Source organism: Delphinus delphis, chromosome 10 (assembly GCF_949987515.2).
Source record: "Delphinus delphis chromosome 10, mDelDel1.2, whole genome shotgun sequence".
Lineage (NCBI taxonomy): Eukaryota > Metazoa > Chordata > Mammalia > Artiodactyla > Delphinidae > Delphinus > Delphinus delphis.
In genome coordinates, this window is record NC_082692.2 from 100,451,199 (window position 1) to 100,468,046 (window position 16,848).

The window sequence follows — 16,848 nt, forward strand, 5'->3', positions numbered from 1 at the left end:
ACTGAGACACACCCTGGCGTCGTTCCACGGCTGCGTTTTATCCGGCTTGTGTCCTGGGAATTCTGTGCAAGACTCTGTTGGAATCTGCTACTTAAAAAAAAGAAAAAAAAAAAGTTTGGAAGGCCCTGTTCCTCTTTTCCAGGTAGAAAAACTGAGTCTGGGCTGGGAGGCAATCGTTTACCAAAGACCCAGGGCGAGTCAGGGGCAGAGCTGGCCTCAGGGGTCTGTCTGCCTGGGGACCCTGGGGGAGGCCTGCCATCTTCAAAGACCCCTGCCCAGACTCAGGCTGGAGGGGGGGGTGTTGAACCCCATCCAAGGATCAGCCGTGACAAGGGCCGTGTCCCCTTTAAGCAGAGAGCCGCCCGCTGCAGTGGGTGGACTCTTGCCCAGCCAGTGGGAGCTCTGAGCTCCCCTCCCATAGCCCCTCCCTGGCTCCCAAGGGAGTCAGTGGCACCGGGGAGACGAGCAGACATGCTGTGTGGGCTCAGCCGGGAGACCCCTGGAGAGGCGGGTGAGTAACGGGGACCAGTAGGCAGAGTGGCGGGGCCGAACCCTCTGATCCCTCTGGAACTGCCACCCAGAGAGGGGCCTGGGATGGCAAAGTCTGGGACAGCCACTCCCAGACCCAGAGCTTGGAGGGAGGGCAGGCATGGGACACCTGGCCGGTGGGCAGGGGAAAGGGCTGTCTGTCTGACCGTGGCTGCGGGACTGAGTCCGCTGGGCTGTCCTGCATGGCACGGCCGGAGGGCAGCGCTCCTGCCTCAGGCGTGCCCCAGGGAGACGCATCCTGCCCCTGCGTGAGCTGTGGGCGCCGGCTCCCTGGTCAGGGTGCTTTGGGGGGAGCTTCTACATGGGCTCATGGCAAGAGGCAGAGGCCCCGGCGTGGTGCTGTCTGGTCGGTGAGCCTCAGGCTCTGGGAATGCAGAGGGGACAGGTGTTGCTCAGCTGCCACATTCCTGGGTGGGCCCGGGGCTGGGACCCTGGGAGGGGCTCTGGGGCTGGCTAGGTCACCCTTCACTCCATGTCCTGGCCGTCCTGTCAATGCCTTCCCATAGTCGATGTACTCCTGGTGTTACGTCCTTGCAGCAGCTCCAAGGGTAGGGACTGTGGTCCCAGTGGACAGACAGATGGGGAAGCTGAGGCTCGGAGGGGCCAGTGGCTGACCAAGGCCCATAGTGGCTGAGCCGGGATTGGCCCCCTGATGACTTTCATAGCAGAGCTCCCCCAACCATGCTTCCGAGGGCCCGTGAACTTAGGCTCCCACCTCCCTGCCTGTCGCAGAGGGCAGAGACAGGGTTACCCCTAGGTCCCCAGATCATAATAATGTGGTTAATAATAGTAGCTTACAGCTGTTGAGACCTTACTCCGTGCCAGGCTCTGTTCGGAGCTCTCTCTGTGCATTTTCTCATTTAATCCTCACACCACTGTGTATTCAGCACTGTTATTCTCCCCATTTTACAGTTGGGGAAACTGAGGCACAGAGGTGTTAAGTGACTTGTCCAAGGCTAAAGCTAGAAGTAGCACAGCTGGGATTCGACCCCATGCGGTCTGCCCCTGCCCCCTCCTGGCGACTCCACTGCCCTCCTGGCTTGGGCACATCTGTCCTCTCAACATCAGGCCCAGGAAGTGGGGTCACCTGGTCCTGCAGTGGTCAGAGCCACAAGGGCAGCAGTGCCCTGGAGACCTCATCTGGGGCACTGCCAAGGAGGTGTCTTCCTCTTCCTCATGGAGCTGCCCCCTCTACCCAGGCTCAGGCCTCAGCATCGCCTGCCTAGACCTTAGCCCCAGTCTCCTCCCTGGCTTCCTGGCCCTCATCCCCCACCGCACCCCACCCCCTCCATGCTGCTGTAGGAGGGAGTTTGCTAAAACTCAGGTTTGATCACAGCTTCTTATCCTGGCATTCAAGGCCCCTCATGATCTCCCTGGCTTTTTCTCTCTCTGATGACTTCCTTGACCCCCACCCTCACCCCTGCAGCCCCCACCCTAGTCTCCTCCCCAGGTCACAGAGCTTCATGATCACACGTGTCTCACTTGGTGTCAACACTGAGGCTTTTTTAAAGAAAAGTCTAAAGAGGGAGCTTCAGGCACAGTGGGATCCAGGTGCTCAGTTAACATGATTAGGACTCCAGGTCTCTGCTTCTTTTTAGGTGAGCTTTATTTCCACACAGACTCCTCTCCTTGAGGCTCCCAGAGGGCCCCTAGTACCTTAGAGCTTATGGTCAGACAGCTTGATCCTCCTCAAGGAAAGAGAACCTGTTTCCAATAGTTTCAGCAAACGTCCCCAACAGGTGGCCACTCCCTGCACCCTCCACATTTCACAGAGCAGGCTGAGACCCTGAGCAGTCAGGCCACATGCAGTGCTCCTCAGGGAGAGCCAGGCTGGGGTTTGGGGCCAGTGGGACACAGTGCCCAGGGCCCTTTCTCCTCCCCGATGGACTCTGCCAGCACGAGTCCTTTCTCAGGCCCATGCCCTGGCCATGCTGTCTTGGTCCTGGGAGGCTTGTTCACCCCACTAACCCTGAGCCCCTGCAGGAAGGGATGTGACTGGGCCTGGGGCACACAGTAGGCTTGAAAGCAGATTCGGGCAGGAAACTCCCATGCCCCACAGTGTCCACCCTCCTCTGACTCCTGGCCACCAAGTGGTCTTTGTTCCCAGCTCCTGGGAAGGCTCAGACAGGGTGTGTGTGTGTCGGGGTGGGTGGGAGGGTACTTCTGCCATGGCCTGAGCTGCCCACTCCTCTGGGGGGCCCTCACCAGAACCACCTGGATCTTCTGTCAGGCCTGACCTCCTCAGGGCCATGGCTGTGGGAAAAACCCCAGTTCCCAGACCACGGAGGCCAAGGCCTCCAGACCCAGGGAGGCCTGGGTTTGCATCCTATCTCTGCCTCTTCCTGATTCTACGACCTTAAACAACTCATTCCACCTCTTTGATCCCCATTCTCCTAATCTGTAAGTGGGAATTGAATTTCACATGATTTACCGAGAATTTACTGTGTGCCAGACTCTCTATGCCAAAAACAGCAGTGAACAGACAGGCAAAAAACCAGCCCCCCAGGGCTGACATCATAGTGGGAAGGGGCAGATAGGAAATGAGATCACTAAGTTAAAAGAAAAAAAAAGTGAGGTCTGCTAGGTAAGGAAGGCGATGGGAAGTGCTGGAGGTGTTGGGAGTGTAGGTGTAAGTTCAAACAGGCCGCTTGGGAAAGATGAGAAGGTGAAGATTCCACAGGTTCCTGAAGGAGGTGAGGAAGGGGGTTTTGTGGGTGTCTGGAAAGGAGCATTCTTGGCAGAGGGAACAGCCAGTTCAAAGGCCCTGAGGTGAGCCTGAGTCTGGTGTGTGGAATGGCGAGGAGACCAGCGCACCGGAGTGGAGGCAGCCCAGGAGAGAGCATTAGGAGGTGAGGTCAGGGAGGCCCGGGGACTGTCAGTTGTGGGGAGAACGTTTGCTTTTATTCTCCGCCGGGTGGACTGAGTCCTCACTGCTCCGCTGGTGACCCAGTTTTGTGGGTTTGAGAGGGACGTGGGAGAGCACAGACCCAGAAGGCCACGGCCCCTCTGGAGCCTGCATCCCTGCCCCACATGACGTTGGGGCCATCGTGGTCCCATGGAGGGGGGTGTCAGCCCAAGCGTGGGCTCAGGGCCCAGTGCCACGGGCCCCGCACACCTTGTGGAAGAGGGATTGCAGGGCTGGCAACCTCTCTGGTCGTGTCCAGCCTGTGGGTGCCCGAGCGCTAACGTGGGCCTCCTGGGTGCCGGTGCTGCCTCCCTGGGCGCCCCTCTTTTGGGGTCTTTTGCCCTTGTGTTTGGAGGGAGAGAGCAGAGCTGAGGATTAAGGATGTGGTCTGCTGGGGGCCAGACAGACCAATTCCAGTCTGTCTTCTGCAGCTCCCCAGCTGAGTGGCCTGTCTGGGCTTCAGTCTCCTTGTCTGTAAAATGGGATTGTTAGTGAGCTCGCAGAAGAGTTAAACATGTCAGTGCCGGTCAACATGTCAGTCCTCAGTCACCCCAGGACTGTCATGGGGTGAGGGGAGAAGGCAGGAGGGGGCCCATGGCTCTGCCGCTTAGGAGCTGTGTGACCCCAGGCAGTTCCCTTAACCACCTCTCTGTGCCTCAGTTTCCTCATCTATAATGTGGGGATGATCGTGACACCCACCACATAAGATTATCATGAGGATAAAGTGGTAATAATTTAAAATTTCTTAGAATATGGCCTGGGTTCAAATCCTGACCCTGCCCCTTACAATGGGAAGTCGCCTAACCTGCCCGTGCCTCAGCTCCACCATCTGTGAAATGGAAATAACGATCATCCCACCTCAGAAGGTGATGGGGATACGTGAGGCAAAGCTTGCGAAGCACCTAGCACAGCACCTGGCACTTGATCAGGAGGAGTTGATACCATTACCAATGGGAAAATCTTTCTAACGAAGTGAGTAAAAGGGCCGGGGAGAGAACTTCCATGTGTCCTGGCTCTGTGTACCACATAACCTCGCTGATGCCTCCCACCAACCCACGAGGTGGGCACTGGCTCCTCCACTGTGCCGAGACTCAGAGAGGAGAAGCGACTTGTCCCAGATCCCTTAGCCAGTCGGCAGCAGATTTAGGATCCAAAGCCCATCCTACCCTTTCCATCGAGCCAGCGATGCCTTCGGAGGTGGGGCCGACCCATCCAGGATTGGCCGATCACTTGTCGGAGTGCAATCAGCAATGGGCCGCTGTGTGCAGTTGTGGTTGGACCCAGGGGCGACTGGGGGCCCCCTTCTCCTCAGTGGCACTTGGGCCGGCTGGCCCTGATGCTGGCTTTCTGTCAAGCGGTTATTTTCTCTTCAGCCCAAGTTGAGCCTCCGGGCATTGGTTTTCCCAGTGGCCCCTCTCTGATGGTGAACGCTCCCTCCTGGAGTCCCGCAGAGCCAGGCATCAGTCACGCCCCCATCGACAGCCCTCCCCAGCCCCCGCTTCCCAAGGCCCTGTCCTGCTTAGGCGGGACCCTGACAAAGGCAGCCTGGCCAAGGGCTGACTTCCTTGTTCCCTTTCTCAGAGCTCAGTGGCTCCCTGGGGCTCCAGAGAAACGGAGGTAATGAAGGCAAATTAGCAATGCTTTCAGGAGAAATAAAATAAAAAAGAAACCCATCCACCCGGGCTGCAGCTTGGGGGCCGGGGACCAGGTGTGCGGTCTGTGCTCAGCACGGTGTCTCTCCCTCCTGCTCCCCCGACTTGCCCAGCCTGAGTCGGCCGGATGGTCTGGCATTGCTGCGAAATGAATTTCCCTCTGAAGCGAGTTCTTACAGGACAGATTGACTGAAGGAAAAAGCTCATAATTGCCCATTGCTGGAAGGAGGAGACAGGAAAAACACTCGGATAAAAATATCTCTGTTTTTTGTGCACTTTTCCAGCTGAAAATTGGTGGGAAAGATGTTTTTGAAAAGCCTTCATCTATAAGCATATAATTACCAGGTCCCAGAACAAAAAATAGAGAGAGAGCGGGAGAGAGCAGGCATGTTCTCCGAGGGAGGAGGACTGGGGTCCGAACCCTCCTGGGGTTTTCTATAAATAAAATAATTCCCTCAAATTCTCATGCCTGGGCTGGTTGGAGCCAGCGATAGTTGGAGACACCCCCGTTTTACAGATAAAGAAATAGAGACTCAAGTCACACGGTTAACTAGCAATTCTGTCCTTGCCTTGGTTCTTGGTTTGAATGCTGCCTGTTTCCCCCGACCTGAGGATGTTTGTGAGAGTGGGGCACTGTCCCCTCCGAACAAGCATCAGCAGACATTGTAGCATTCCTTATGGGTGCCTTTCTGAATGTGGCAGGGGTCTTAGATATCCAGAAGCCCCGTATCTGGCCATCAGCTATCCTGAGTGGCCTCCACCGCCGAGAGAGGTCATCAAGGCCACACCCTAAAATGCACGTGCGTTCTCTACAGAAGCGTCTCTCAAGTCCTCACTTATTGCCCGCTGACTCTGCGCACAGTTGTATGAGTCTTGGTTTGCATCATCACACGGTCAGGCCTGTCTGACAGCTGAGCCCAAAGGCAGCAGACCCCCACATCTCAGCTGTGCCAAGTGTGCCATCGCAGCCCAGTTTGGCACCGTGTCATTCACTGGATCAAAATGTGAATATTGGGATGAGGAAAGGGCAGAGAGGTAGTGTTGAAGACACACCACAGAGACACCGCAGGAAATGGGCGTTCTGCTTCAGCAGCCAACATCCCGCACCCTCTGCTTCAGAGTCAGCGTTAACCCACCGCTGTTCCGCTCCATTCTTTGGGATTCTACGGCTCTGAATTTGGCAAACTTGATTCTCTGCTTTCTTGTCCGTAGGAGATAATCTTCCCCCTCCCCCACCTCCAGACTCCTAAACTTGGAGCCAGCAAGCTTATCTCTGGTCTTCCCAGGACAGCCCGGGGAGAGAAGGATTTTCCAGTGGCAGAGTCTAATTTGCATGGGATAAGACAGATTTTAATTCCAGAATTGCCCACATGAAATACCAGAGATGTTCACTGTCACACAGTTGATAGAACCCAGTCTTTTTAATTTTATTAGCTCAGAAACGTCTTGTTGAATCTAAATTAAGTGCAAATTAGGGAACCGTAATAGGAGGCTTTATACTTAATGGGGTGTTGCCTGAATCCGTGGCTGTGGATGTGAACACAGGGCCTAGGGGTGGGGGAGGTGAGCAAAGCTGCTGGGGGCCAATTCCCGGGGCCCTGGAAATGATTCGTTATTTCCCACCTTCTGGCAAAGCTAAGGGAACCTATCCCTGGTCCGGAGAAGCCATTTCTCAATGGTTAGAGCTGCAGGTGGTGAAGGTTCTCAGGCTTCCTTGGACCCAGGTTGAGCTACAGCCTTGACCCCAAGCTGAACCTGACCCCGACCCAGCCTGAGCCCCACCCCTGACTCTAAAGCAGTGATTCTCAGTGAGGGGCAGGGCGGGGTTGGGGGCGACAGTATTTCCCCCCCTAGGGCACGTGTGGGTTGTCTAGAGTCATTTTTGGTGTGGTGACTGGGGTGGGATGCTACTGTCATCTAGTGGTTAGAGGGCAGGGATGCTGCTAAACATCGTACAGCAATCCAGCAAAAAAAAAAATGTCAATAGTGCCGAGGTTGAGAAACGTGCTGTAGATTGTAGATTTCTGGTTCTGACTGAGCCCGGACCTTGGCCAGGCTGTGGCCTGATCTTGACCCAGGTTGACACCACCTCTGGCTGAACGCTAATCTGAGCCCCTCCCCACCTCGTGAAAAGGATGTGGCTGGGATGGGATAAGAGGCTTCTGCCCCCAACTGGGGCTGATTTCCTCCCTAGCCCCCTCTCTCCCCCTCCTCTGAAGAGTGAGGAGGGGGACAGTCCTGTGAGAGGCCTTGCTGTGGCCAGGGGGCTGGGGAGGGAGTGGCCTGCCCACAGCTGGTGAATGGGCGTGGGGGCAGAGCAGGGAGGGGGGCGGGGTGTAGGCTTGGGTGAGGCCTGAGACAGCAGCAGAAGCCTGGGGGGGTGTACAGTGCCTGGAGGGGCAGGGGTGGCCCGCTTGACGGTTTGCCTGTTGACCTTACCCATCTCAGTCCAGGGCTGAGAAGAGACTTGTAGAAGGAATGTGACAAAAAGAACCTGGTCAAGGGAGCCTGGAGCATGGGGCAGGGTGGGCAGATGTGCCTGGGGTCTGGTCCTGGCTATTAGCAGAGGCTCTCGTGGCCAAGGGTTGTGTGACCGTAGGCACAAGTTGTCCCTCTCTGAGCCTCAGCTTCTTTCTGTATATGTGGAATGATAGTTGTGGAGATGGTTAATCACTGGACCGTCGTGCAGAGCCCAGTCTGGTGGGTGCTCCAAAGAGCGTTACTCAAGAGCACAGACAGAGTTGCCCTTGCGGGGAGAAGCCATGAGGCTCCCCCAGCGGAGACTCAGGTGGAGCTGGTGGCAGGAAGGAACCCCTCTAACAGGCCACGTCCACGAAGCAGAAGATTCCCAAGGCAGGAGCGCTTTGCCTGATGGAAATGACAGCGGAACTCAGGGCCTTTCTTTCTCTCCTGCAGACGATGGGCCTTACTCCAAAGGAGGCAAGGACGCAGGAGGGGCTGATGTGGCTCTGGCGTGCCGCAGGCAGAGCATTCCAGGTAACCAGCCTCCTCTCCTTCCCCTTCTCTGTCCTGGAGCACAGAGAGCTCCAGGTGGGGGTCAGACAGCATTGTCTCTGCAGCTAAATCACTTTGTGACCTTAGACTAGTCACTTAACCTCTCTGATCCTCCTTTGTAAGGAGGATTTCACCCAGTGTCATGCAGCCAAGGGTACTGAGGGGACTTACCAAGTATTGGCCTCACTTGTCCTGGAGCTGGGGGCCTAGAATTGCTCCACGCTGCCCACTCACCCCCTATCTGTCAGCAGAGGAGTTCCGAGGGGTCACCATGGTGGAGCTGACGAAGAAGGAAGGCAGCACGCTGGGCCTGACCATCTCGGGTGGCACCGACAAGGATGGGAAGCCCAGGGTCTCCAACCTGAGGCCTGGGGGGCTCGCAGCCAGGTGAGAAGTGGGCTCAGTGGGGGCAGCAGGAAGGGGGCCAGGCGGCAGTGGAGGAGGGTACTAGGGCTTTCCGCAGAGCAATCAGACAGCTGTTTCCTGGAGCACCTAAGAGCTTGGTGTCTGTGGAGGGAACGCCCCCAGTGGAGGCTGGGATTCTAGGCCCCGGCTGCTTCTTTCCCTTTGCACCAGAGCTGACTCAGCTCGGCCACAGCATCCCATGCTCGCCGCTCTCGGGCCCTCCAGGCCTTTGCATCCTGTTCATCCCCCCACACCGCCTCTGGGAAGCCCGCAGCACCCCAGGCTGAGGCAGGCGATCAGCTCTGCTGGCACAGCCCTGTGTGCCACTTCTGCACACACTGCCTGCACCTATTATTTTACCTCTGGGGTCCCTTGGACCATGAGTTCCATGAAACCTAGGAGTTAGCCTCTCTATCACTGCCCCTCTGGGCCCAGGAAGAGCATTAAGGAATAGCAAAGGGGGTGATGATCTGGCCACTCTGTGGGCTGTCTGGGGCCGATTAGAGCTATGACTATGAGGGTGACACCTCAGCAGGAGGGAAAGCGGGCAGACCAGCATCAGGGGAAAAGCTGGCCTGGGTGTCGGGCAGGTCTAGGTTAGAATCCCCACTCTCCTAACTCACTCGCTGTCTGACCCTGGATATGTCTGACCTCTCTGAGCCTCAGCTTGCCCATCTGTAAAATGGGGATCCAGAGACCATAAGGATTCAGTGGGAGGGGGGACATGAAATGCCAGCACCTGTCACCACACGTGTGCTCTGGCCTCCTTTCTCCCAGGAGTGACCTGCTGAATGTGGGCGACTACATTCGGTCAGTAAACGGGATCCACTTGACCAGGCTCCGCCACGATGAGATCATCACTCTGCTCAAGAATGTGGGAGAGCGTGTGGTGCTGGAGGTGGAGTATGAGCTGCCCCCGCCTGGTGGGTGCCCTTGGACCGGGAACTTTCTCCACTGCCTTGGTCATGGGTGGACAAAGCTGCCTCCTTGCCAGCACCTGGGTGGTGGGTGGGCATCATGCCAGCTGGGGTGGACTGGTCCTGGGGACTGGCCATAAACACCCATGCTGCACCTGGGGCCTTGCCTACAGCTGCAGTACGCTGTCACCAGGAGGTGGTAGGGACCTGCTTATAACCCCTTGTCATCCTGCATATTTAGTTTCCAGATGCTTCTCCTTTAGGAGGGAAGGTTTTAGGAATGTCACTGAATAAATTGTTCCCCGCCCTCCCATGCTGCACTGAGTACAGTGGCCTAGGGTTTAGCTTAGCTCTGAATTTTCAAAATTGGTCTGAAGTCTTGAAATTTGAGTAACTGTCTGGAATTCAGCTCTGGCCTAAGACTGTGAGCCATGGACTCAAGCCTGAGTTCTACTGTTATCTCTGTGGGAGCATGGGCTGGCCCTTCCCCCTCTCTAAGTGGTGGACTGAGTGGGTTTTAGGGAAGAGTGTGCCTCTAAGCTTCACTTGTCCTACCTGTAAAATGGAGCAAGGGGAATTTACCCTTCCTGTAATGTCTTTGACTGGTCACCCAACTCTCCTGGAATGAGCTTTGGGGACATCTGCCAGCTTGGTGATGCAACTGAAGGACTCAAGGAGTCCTCCATTTCTCCCCAGCCCCTGAGAACAACCCAGGGATCGTTTCAAAGACAGTGGATGTCTCCCTCTACAAGGAGGGCAATAGCTTTGGCTTTGTCCTCAGAGGTCAGTGTAAGAGTCACATCTGGGGTCAAGGGATGGGAAGGCTAATGCCAATTCTATGTATGTTCTATTTTGCTCTAATGAATTACATACATGTATAATCTTCCTTCTGACTTTTAAGAACCATTAAAATCAAGTATTAAACGGAAAAATTGGCCAAGCAACAGAGTGGCCAAGCAACCATTAAAATCAAGTATTAAATGGAAAAATTGGCCAAGCAACAAATGATTGGGGGGAGTGAGAGGGAAAAGTTGTAACAGAAAATGAAGTTTGGAGCTGCCTAGCAACGAGGGGAAAAAGGGAAATAGGATGAGGTCACAGGAAAGGAAGCAAGCTGTTTAATAGAGAGAGGACTTTGGTCCTATTCCCTACTTTTTGTCCGAACTCTGGGTGGGATTTGCAGTTGATATCTCATAGGAGGGACTATGAAAAGCAAGCACAGAGTCCTCAAGCAGATTTAATTAAGGAAGCCTGCTTAAGGTCTGGGTTGGGGCCTCCGGGCGCCAGGGAGGGAGTGGATAGATGACTGTCGAATTCTGTCCAGGAGGTGCTCATGAAGACGGGCACAAGTCCCGGCCGCTCGTCCTGACCTACGTGCGGCCCGGCGGCCCTGCCGACAGGTGAGCCTTAGCCGGGATGCAGCTTACAGCCTCACCCTGCACTGCCCTCCCCCAGCTCCCCTAGGAAGAAGGCAGAAGGGACATCATACACATTCTCCAGATGAGCAAACTGAGGTCCAGACAGGGGACACCCCTGCCCAGAGTCGCTCAGCAGATGATTGGTGGAGCCAGCACTAAACCCCAAATGAGAGCTTCCCCCAACCTTTCTTCCCCAAGGTCCTGCTATCTCGAGGCGGTGGGGGGGGGGGGGGGCGGGGCGGGGGCGGGATGGGGATGGAGAGTGAGCTTTAGTGTCATATTACCCCTTCCCTGGCCTTCATTTTCCTGTCTGTGGAGTGGGTCCAATAGTGCAGCCCCTAAGAGCTGCTGTGAAGGAAGTGTGGGGCATGGTGACCAGCGTCACTGTGGTTCTCTGTGGTGCAGCTTCCCCAGTCCTGGCTGCGCTGCCAGCCTGGCCCTGCCTGAGCCCCGCTCAGAAGCTCAGAAGCACCAGGAGGAGAGAGTGTGGAGTAGGAACACACCCAGCTTCCAACTCCTGACCCCATTACCTCCCAGCGGGAGATTCCTGGCCATTTTAAGAAATGCCTGGAAAGGCCTTGTCAGAAATCTAAACCTGACCTTGGGACGGGTCTGTGATGAGTTATTCATAGAACCTCCCAGAATAGCTTTGGCCACCTGTTTGGGCAGGCATTCCAGAGCTGGGATGTGACCCAAACCAAGGTGAACACCTCATGCCCCTCCCCTGGGGCCCAGTGGAATTCCTTCCCAGGCATGTTTCTCACCAGCCCAGAATCACTGCTGAGAACCAGGGTGGGGACCTGGGCAGGGACCGCTGTGCTGGCAGCTCGAAGCCTCCAGACTGCCCGCCCCTGATGCTGAGTGGCCCGGCAGGGCTGGGACCCTGTCGGGGCCCTGGTGGTGACCTCGAAGGGCATCTCCAGCTCAGACGCTGGAGGGCTGAGCTGGGACTGAATTTATTAAGCGCCTCTGGGAGGGGTTGGAGCTGACCCGACCCCCGTCTTCAGTGCCCGCTTCAGTTATTCAGCTGCTTCCACATAACCTCCCTGGTTCTTTCACCCACATGTGCATTCCTTCCCTCATCCGCTCTGTCCCTTTCTCCTTCTCCCGCACCCTGCCCTCCCTCTGTTCTCTGGCTCGCACTGGGTGAGGCTGACTGACCGGGCCCTTCCCCACAGGGAGGGCTCCTTGAAGGTGGGGGACAGGCTACTCAGCGTTGACGGGATACTGCTGCATGGGGCCAGCCACGCCACTGCTCTGGCCACCCTGCGGCAGTGCAGCCACGAGGCACTCTTCCAGGTGGAGTATGATGTGGCCATTCCAGGTGAGTTGGGGGCCTAAGGGCTAGGGTTGGAGCAGGAAGAGGCCCGGGGATAGAGGGAAGGGGGTAGCAGGTATAGATCCTCACCACTGCAAAGGCTGTGTGACCTTGGCCCAGTCACAGCCTCTCTGAGCCTCTCTGGGTAGTAATACTCTGCCAGGTGTTGTTTGTTGCACTGGGGATCCACCTGAGAACAACACAGATGAGGTCTCCATTCGCATGGGATATTCTGGTGGAGAGAGACGGACAATAGATGGAATAAATCACATATAGAGTGTGTCAGATGATGATAAGTGTGTAAAAAAATCAGGGAGAGAGATGGGAAGGCTGCGTGATGCCCTCTAATCTGCAGCTGTCCAGGTGAGAGAAAGGTGATGGTGGCTGGGCCAGGGGCTGAGCTGGGGGATAGACGGGGTCAGATTCGGGAAGTACAATGAAGGTCCACTGGCCTGGTTTGCTGATGTTTGGACATGGGGGTGGGGGTGAGAGTAGGAGGAGCAGGGTTTTGTTTTCCAGCCACTGGGTGGGTGAATGGGATGCCGTTTTCTGAAAGGGGGAATGCTCGTAGTGAAACCCACAGTTCCGTGTATTCAGTCGGCTCTCGAATATATGCGAGCAAATTAGTATTGTCCAGCAAAGGCCTGGGCTCAGAGCCCCTGAGACCTGAATTCCTACCCCTCATCTGCTTCTGAGTGGCTGTGTGACCTTGGACGAGGTCTTTGCCTCCACGCACCTCAGTTTTCTTGTCTGTAAAGTGGGTGCAGTGATCCCTCCCTGGCAGTGAGGGTTAAGTCGAGATGGAGAAAGGTGCTCAATATTTGCATCTCAAACTCTTCTTTCCTTCCACTTACCAGACACAGTGGCCAACGCTTCAGGGCCCTTGATAGTGGAAATAACCAAGACACCAGGGTCCACCTTGGGGATCTCACTCACCACCGGCTCCCACCGGAACAATCCAGTCATCACCATCGACCGCATCAAGCCGGCCAGTGTGGTGGACAGGTGGGCACCCACTGAGAGCTGCCACGGCGTGGGGGCTGCAGGGGGAGAGCTGCCCAGAGCTCTGTCCGGCTGGACCAGCCTCCCCCTTTGCTCCCTGACCTGGCCAGGAGTGGGGCCCTGCATGCCGGAGACCGCATCCTGTCCATCGATGGCACCAGCACTGAACACTGCTCACTGCTTGAAGCCACCAAGCTCCTGGCTAGCGTGTCGGAGAAAGTGCGGCTGGAGATCCTACCTGCGCCCCAGAGTCGGCGGCCCCTGAAGCCCTCAGAGGCAGGTGGGTCCCCTTGGCAGACCTCAGAGCTCAAACCTGAAGGCTAATGGACCAAAGCCTTGGGCAGGCTAAAATTTACTGGAACAAATGTCCATTCCCACAGGGAAGCTCGAACTGTCAAGTGCAGCAGCTAAGGGTGGGGAGGTGGGGCGGATAAACAACTTGGGTGTTTGATTTGACAGCTTGCTGGCATGGTTGGCCCAAAAGCTAGTTCCATCACTGGTTATATTAATAGAAGTATAAGGGCTAGAACAAGGGAGGGGACAGTCTTCTGTGCCCTGTGCTACTCAGAGTTTGGACCCTGGACTCAGCTCAGGGCCCTCGGCAGGTCCAGAGGAGGCAGCCAAGCAGTCACGGAGGGCCTAGAGCCACTCCTGTGAGGGGTCGGGGCTCCCAGCTTGGACCAGGGACCTAGGCGCTGGGCAGTTCTAAGAGCAGAGGGAGCAGATGGTCTGGGGTCCCAGAGGGCAGAGCGGGGGCCTGGGGCAGGCTGGAGGGTGGTCAGAGGAGGGCAGCCTCCTGCTCAGGGCAGGCAAGTGCTTCCAGCAGCCTAACCCTTGGGTTTCGAGTTCACATCCCAGCTTCATCCCTAACAGCTGGACAGGTGCTTTGCCTCTCTGAGCCTCAGCTGCCTCATCTGTAAGTAGGAGTCAAGACCCCGAGTGCACAGGCTTGGTCAAGGGGGTCAGGCTGTGAATTCCAGCCCTTGGGGCACAGTGGGGGAGGGGGGCGAGGATGGAGTCTGCCTGCCCCACCCTTTGCAACCCCAATCTTCCAGAAGAGAAAAATTCTGCAGATCAGATGTGTGAGGACCGGCATCTCTGGTCTCTGCCAGGGTCGGTAAGGACCCCGACAAGCCACAGCAGGGGCTGATGGAGGAGGCTTTGGGGCTTGAAGTCCCGTCCTCTGTTCCCCTACCCCCTGCTGTGGTGCCTGGGCTTCCCACGGGTCATGTGGGTTCACCCACATGACAAGTCTACAAGTTTGGTACAGAGGTGCTGAGGCGCCCAGTAGGGCAGGTCCTTCCAAGAGCACACAGCTGCTGACAGTGCCCCTGGCTCTCACTGAATAAGCCTCTGCTAAGCACCCAGCACTGCTGTAAGCACATCATACGTGCTAACTCATTCTGATCCTCCCAGCTTCCCTAGGGATTTGTCCCATTTTACAGATGTGACAATGAGGCACAGGGGGGCTAAGTGACTTATCCCAGTCCCACAGCTGGTCAGTGATGGAGCCAGGATTGGACCCGCTGCTAGCCCCAGAGGTGGCCCAGCCCCCGGGTGGGGTTGGAGTCACCAAACAGGGAGGCAGAGTCAGTGGGCTGAGATCACCGGGAGACCTCACCCATCCCTCCAAGAACATGTTGCACCAGGCTGGACATCCCCCCACAAGTCCTGCAGCAGAAGGAAGAACCAGTACAGGGCCTGGGGCAGTGGGTAGGAGGGGGATGCTGGGGATGTGAGGGGGGCAGGATCTGGTAGAGGGTCTGCGGGGTCCCCTGGGAAGCAGATGCTTAGCTGGAGTAAAGAGTTCGCTGGGGTTGATGCCTGTGGAAGGTGGAGGGGAGGAAGCGGGAACAGCCTCAGACTGCGATGCAGGTCCGGGCAGGCCTGGGCCAACCCAACAGGGACCCAGGTGGCCCCCGAGAGCCCAGCGCGGGGCAGAAATGCCAGGCCCTGGTGCCCTGCGTGCCCAGGCCCCGGCCCAGGCTGCAGCACTGCGGCAGACTCCGAAGGTGCTGCAGCTGGTCATCGTCGGCAAACTGCACTCCTTGGAGCTGACCGGTCAGTTCTTGAGCTCCAAAGCCAGTCAGCCTGGTTCACATCCTGCTCCTCCAGCACCTCCCAGCTGTGGGCCTTGATCTGAGCCAGCTTTCCCTCTCCTGTCCCTGCCTCTCGGGCTGAGCCCTGAGCACAGTGCCCGGCACACGGTGGGCATCCAGGACGTGCCGGCAAAATCTCGAATGCCTGGCTTGGCTTGGGAAACTCTGCATCTTCTCTTCCTGCTCTCCTCCCCTCATTGTGCGGGCAGGAGCTCATCCTTCATGGGTGTGGTGATCCAGACCTGCTCAGCCCCCAACGTCTGTCTCTCCTCTTTCTCCGCCACAGTGAAGGTGCAGAGGAGCGAGCAGCCACATCGCTGGGACCCCTGCATGCCCTCCTGCCACAGCCCCCGGCCTGGCCACTGCAGGACACCCACCTGGGCCACCCCTGCCAGCCAGGACCAGAGCCGATGTAAAGTGCCCTCCCCGCTGTCACTCTCCCCTATTCCTAGGGAGGGGCTGGAGCCTGCTTTATAGGGAAGGAAGCCAAGACTCAGAGAAGTCAGGGGTCCTCACAGCATCACCTCACACATTAGTGACGAGATGGGCCCCTGTCTGGAAGCTGGGTTTCAACAGGTCTGTGAAAACCCTGCAAGCTTTGAGGCCCAGAGTGGGAGAGACTGGCTCGCAGAGGTCACACAGCGAGCACGGTGGAGGGGGGAAGGCATCCCTGTGTCTCCCTGAGGCAGGGTGAAGGGCTCTGCTGGGGCTCATTGTTCTGTGCTCTCATCTCCCCCAGCCTTGTCCTCATCTCCCTTTTCCTCACCGACCATGAACCACGCCTTTCCCTGCACCAATCCCAGCACCCTTCCTCGCGGATCCCAGCCCATGAGCCCCCGGACCACAATGGGACGGAGGAGGCAGCGAAGAAGAGAACACAAGAGCTCATGTAAGCCATGGTCTCTTCCCTCCCCTCTGGGCTGCCTCTGTGCCTGAGAGAGAGATTTGCCAAAGGGTATGGGGTATTTGGGGCAGGGCTGGGGGTGGGTGGGGGGCATCAAATAGCATGCGTGGTACACCAGGCTGCTGCGGATGGTTGGGCAGGTTGTGCACTGCACAAGGGCACACCTGAGGGGTGACAGTTACTTTGTACACTTTGTCTTGTATTTTTATTATGAAAAATTCCCAGCAGGTGGTGGCAAAGTGTCTTGAGGAAAGGATGCCTTTTCAGATTTGCACGAAGGTCTCACAGTAACTCCATTTCATTTTTCTCTCCTTCAGCCCTCTGATCCATTCCAGGGTGTGGTGTTACTTTGTCTTTACCACCTCTCTGACATTTGTTAATTTTCCCTAAGACAGAGACACACAGGCCTGAAACTAGCCATCCAGAATATAGTAATTTTTAGTTTTATTAGATATATATTTCTACTTAACTTTTGCTTATAAACATTTCTCTTTATTTATGATCACTATATATAGTTCCTTTTGAAATGAAGGTATTTAAGGTTTTTTTTTTTTTTTTTTTTTTTTTTTTTTTTTGTGGTACGCGGGCCTCTCACTGTTGCGGCCTCTCCCGTTGCGGAGCACAGGCTCCGGACGCGCAGGCTCAGCAGCCATGGCTCACAGGC

General features: G+C 56.4%; 1 protein-coding gene across 1 annotated transcript in view; it reads left to right on the forward strand.

Annotated features, from left to right (window-relative positions):
• Nucleotides 1–471: 471 nt before the first annotated feature.
• The window catches only part of GRIP2 (glutamate receptor interacting protein 2), a 79,822-nt gene continuing 63,445 nt past the window's right edge, over nucleotides 472–16,848 (forward strand). Inside the window, exons 1-11 of the mRNA XM_060021516.1 lie at nucleotides 472–511; nucleotides 8,023–8,103; nucleotides 8,373–8,508; nucleotides 9,304–9,449; nucleotides 10,140–10,226; nucleotides 10,768–10,843; nucleotides 12,040–12,185; nucleotides 13,037–13,184; nucleotides 13,292–13,461; nucleotides 15,567–15,692; nucleotides 16,020–16,169. Of these exons, the coding sequence (XP_059877499.1) occupies nucleotides 472–511; nucleotides 8,023–8,103; nucleotides 8,373–8,508; nucleotides 9,304–9,449; nucleotides 10,140–10,226; nucleotides 10,768–10,843; nucleotides 12,040–12,185; nucleotides 13,037–13,184; nucleotides 13,292–13,461; nucleotides 15,567–15,692; nucleotides 16,020–16,169 (1,306 nt within the window). The remainder of the gene's footprint in view (nucleotides 512–8,022; nucleotides 8,104–8,372; nucleotides 8,509–9,303; nucleotides 9,450–10,139; nucleotides 10,227–10,767; nucleotides 10,844–12,039; nucleotides 12,186–13,036; nucleotides 13,185–13,291; nucleotides 13,462–15,566; nucleotides 15,693–16,019; nucleotides 16,170–16,848) is intronic.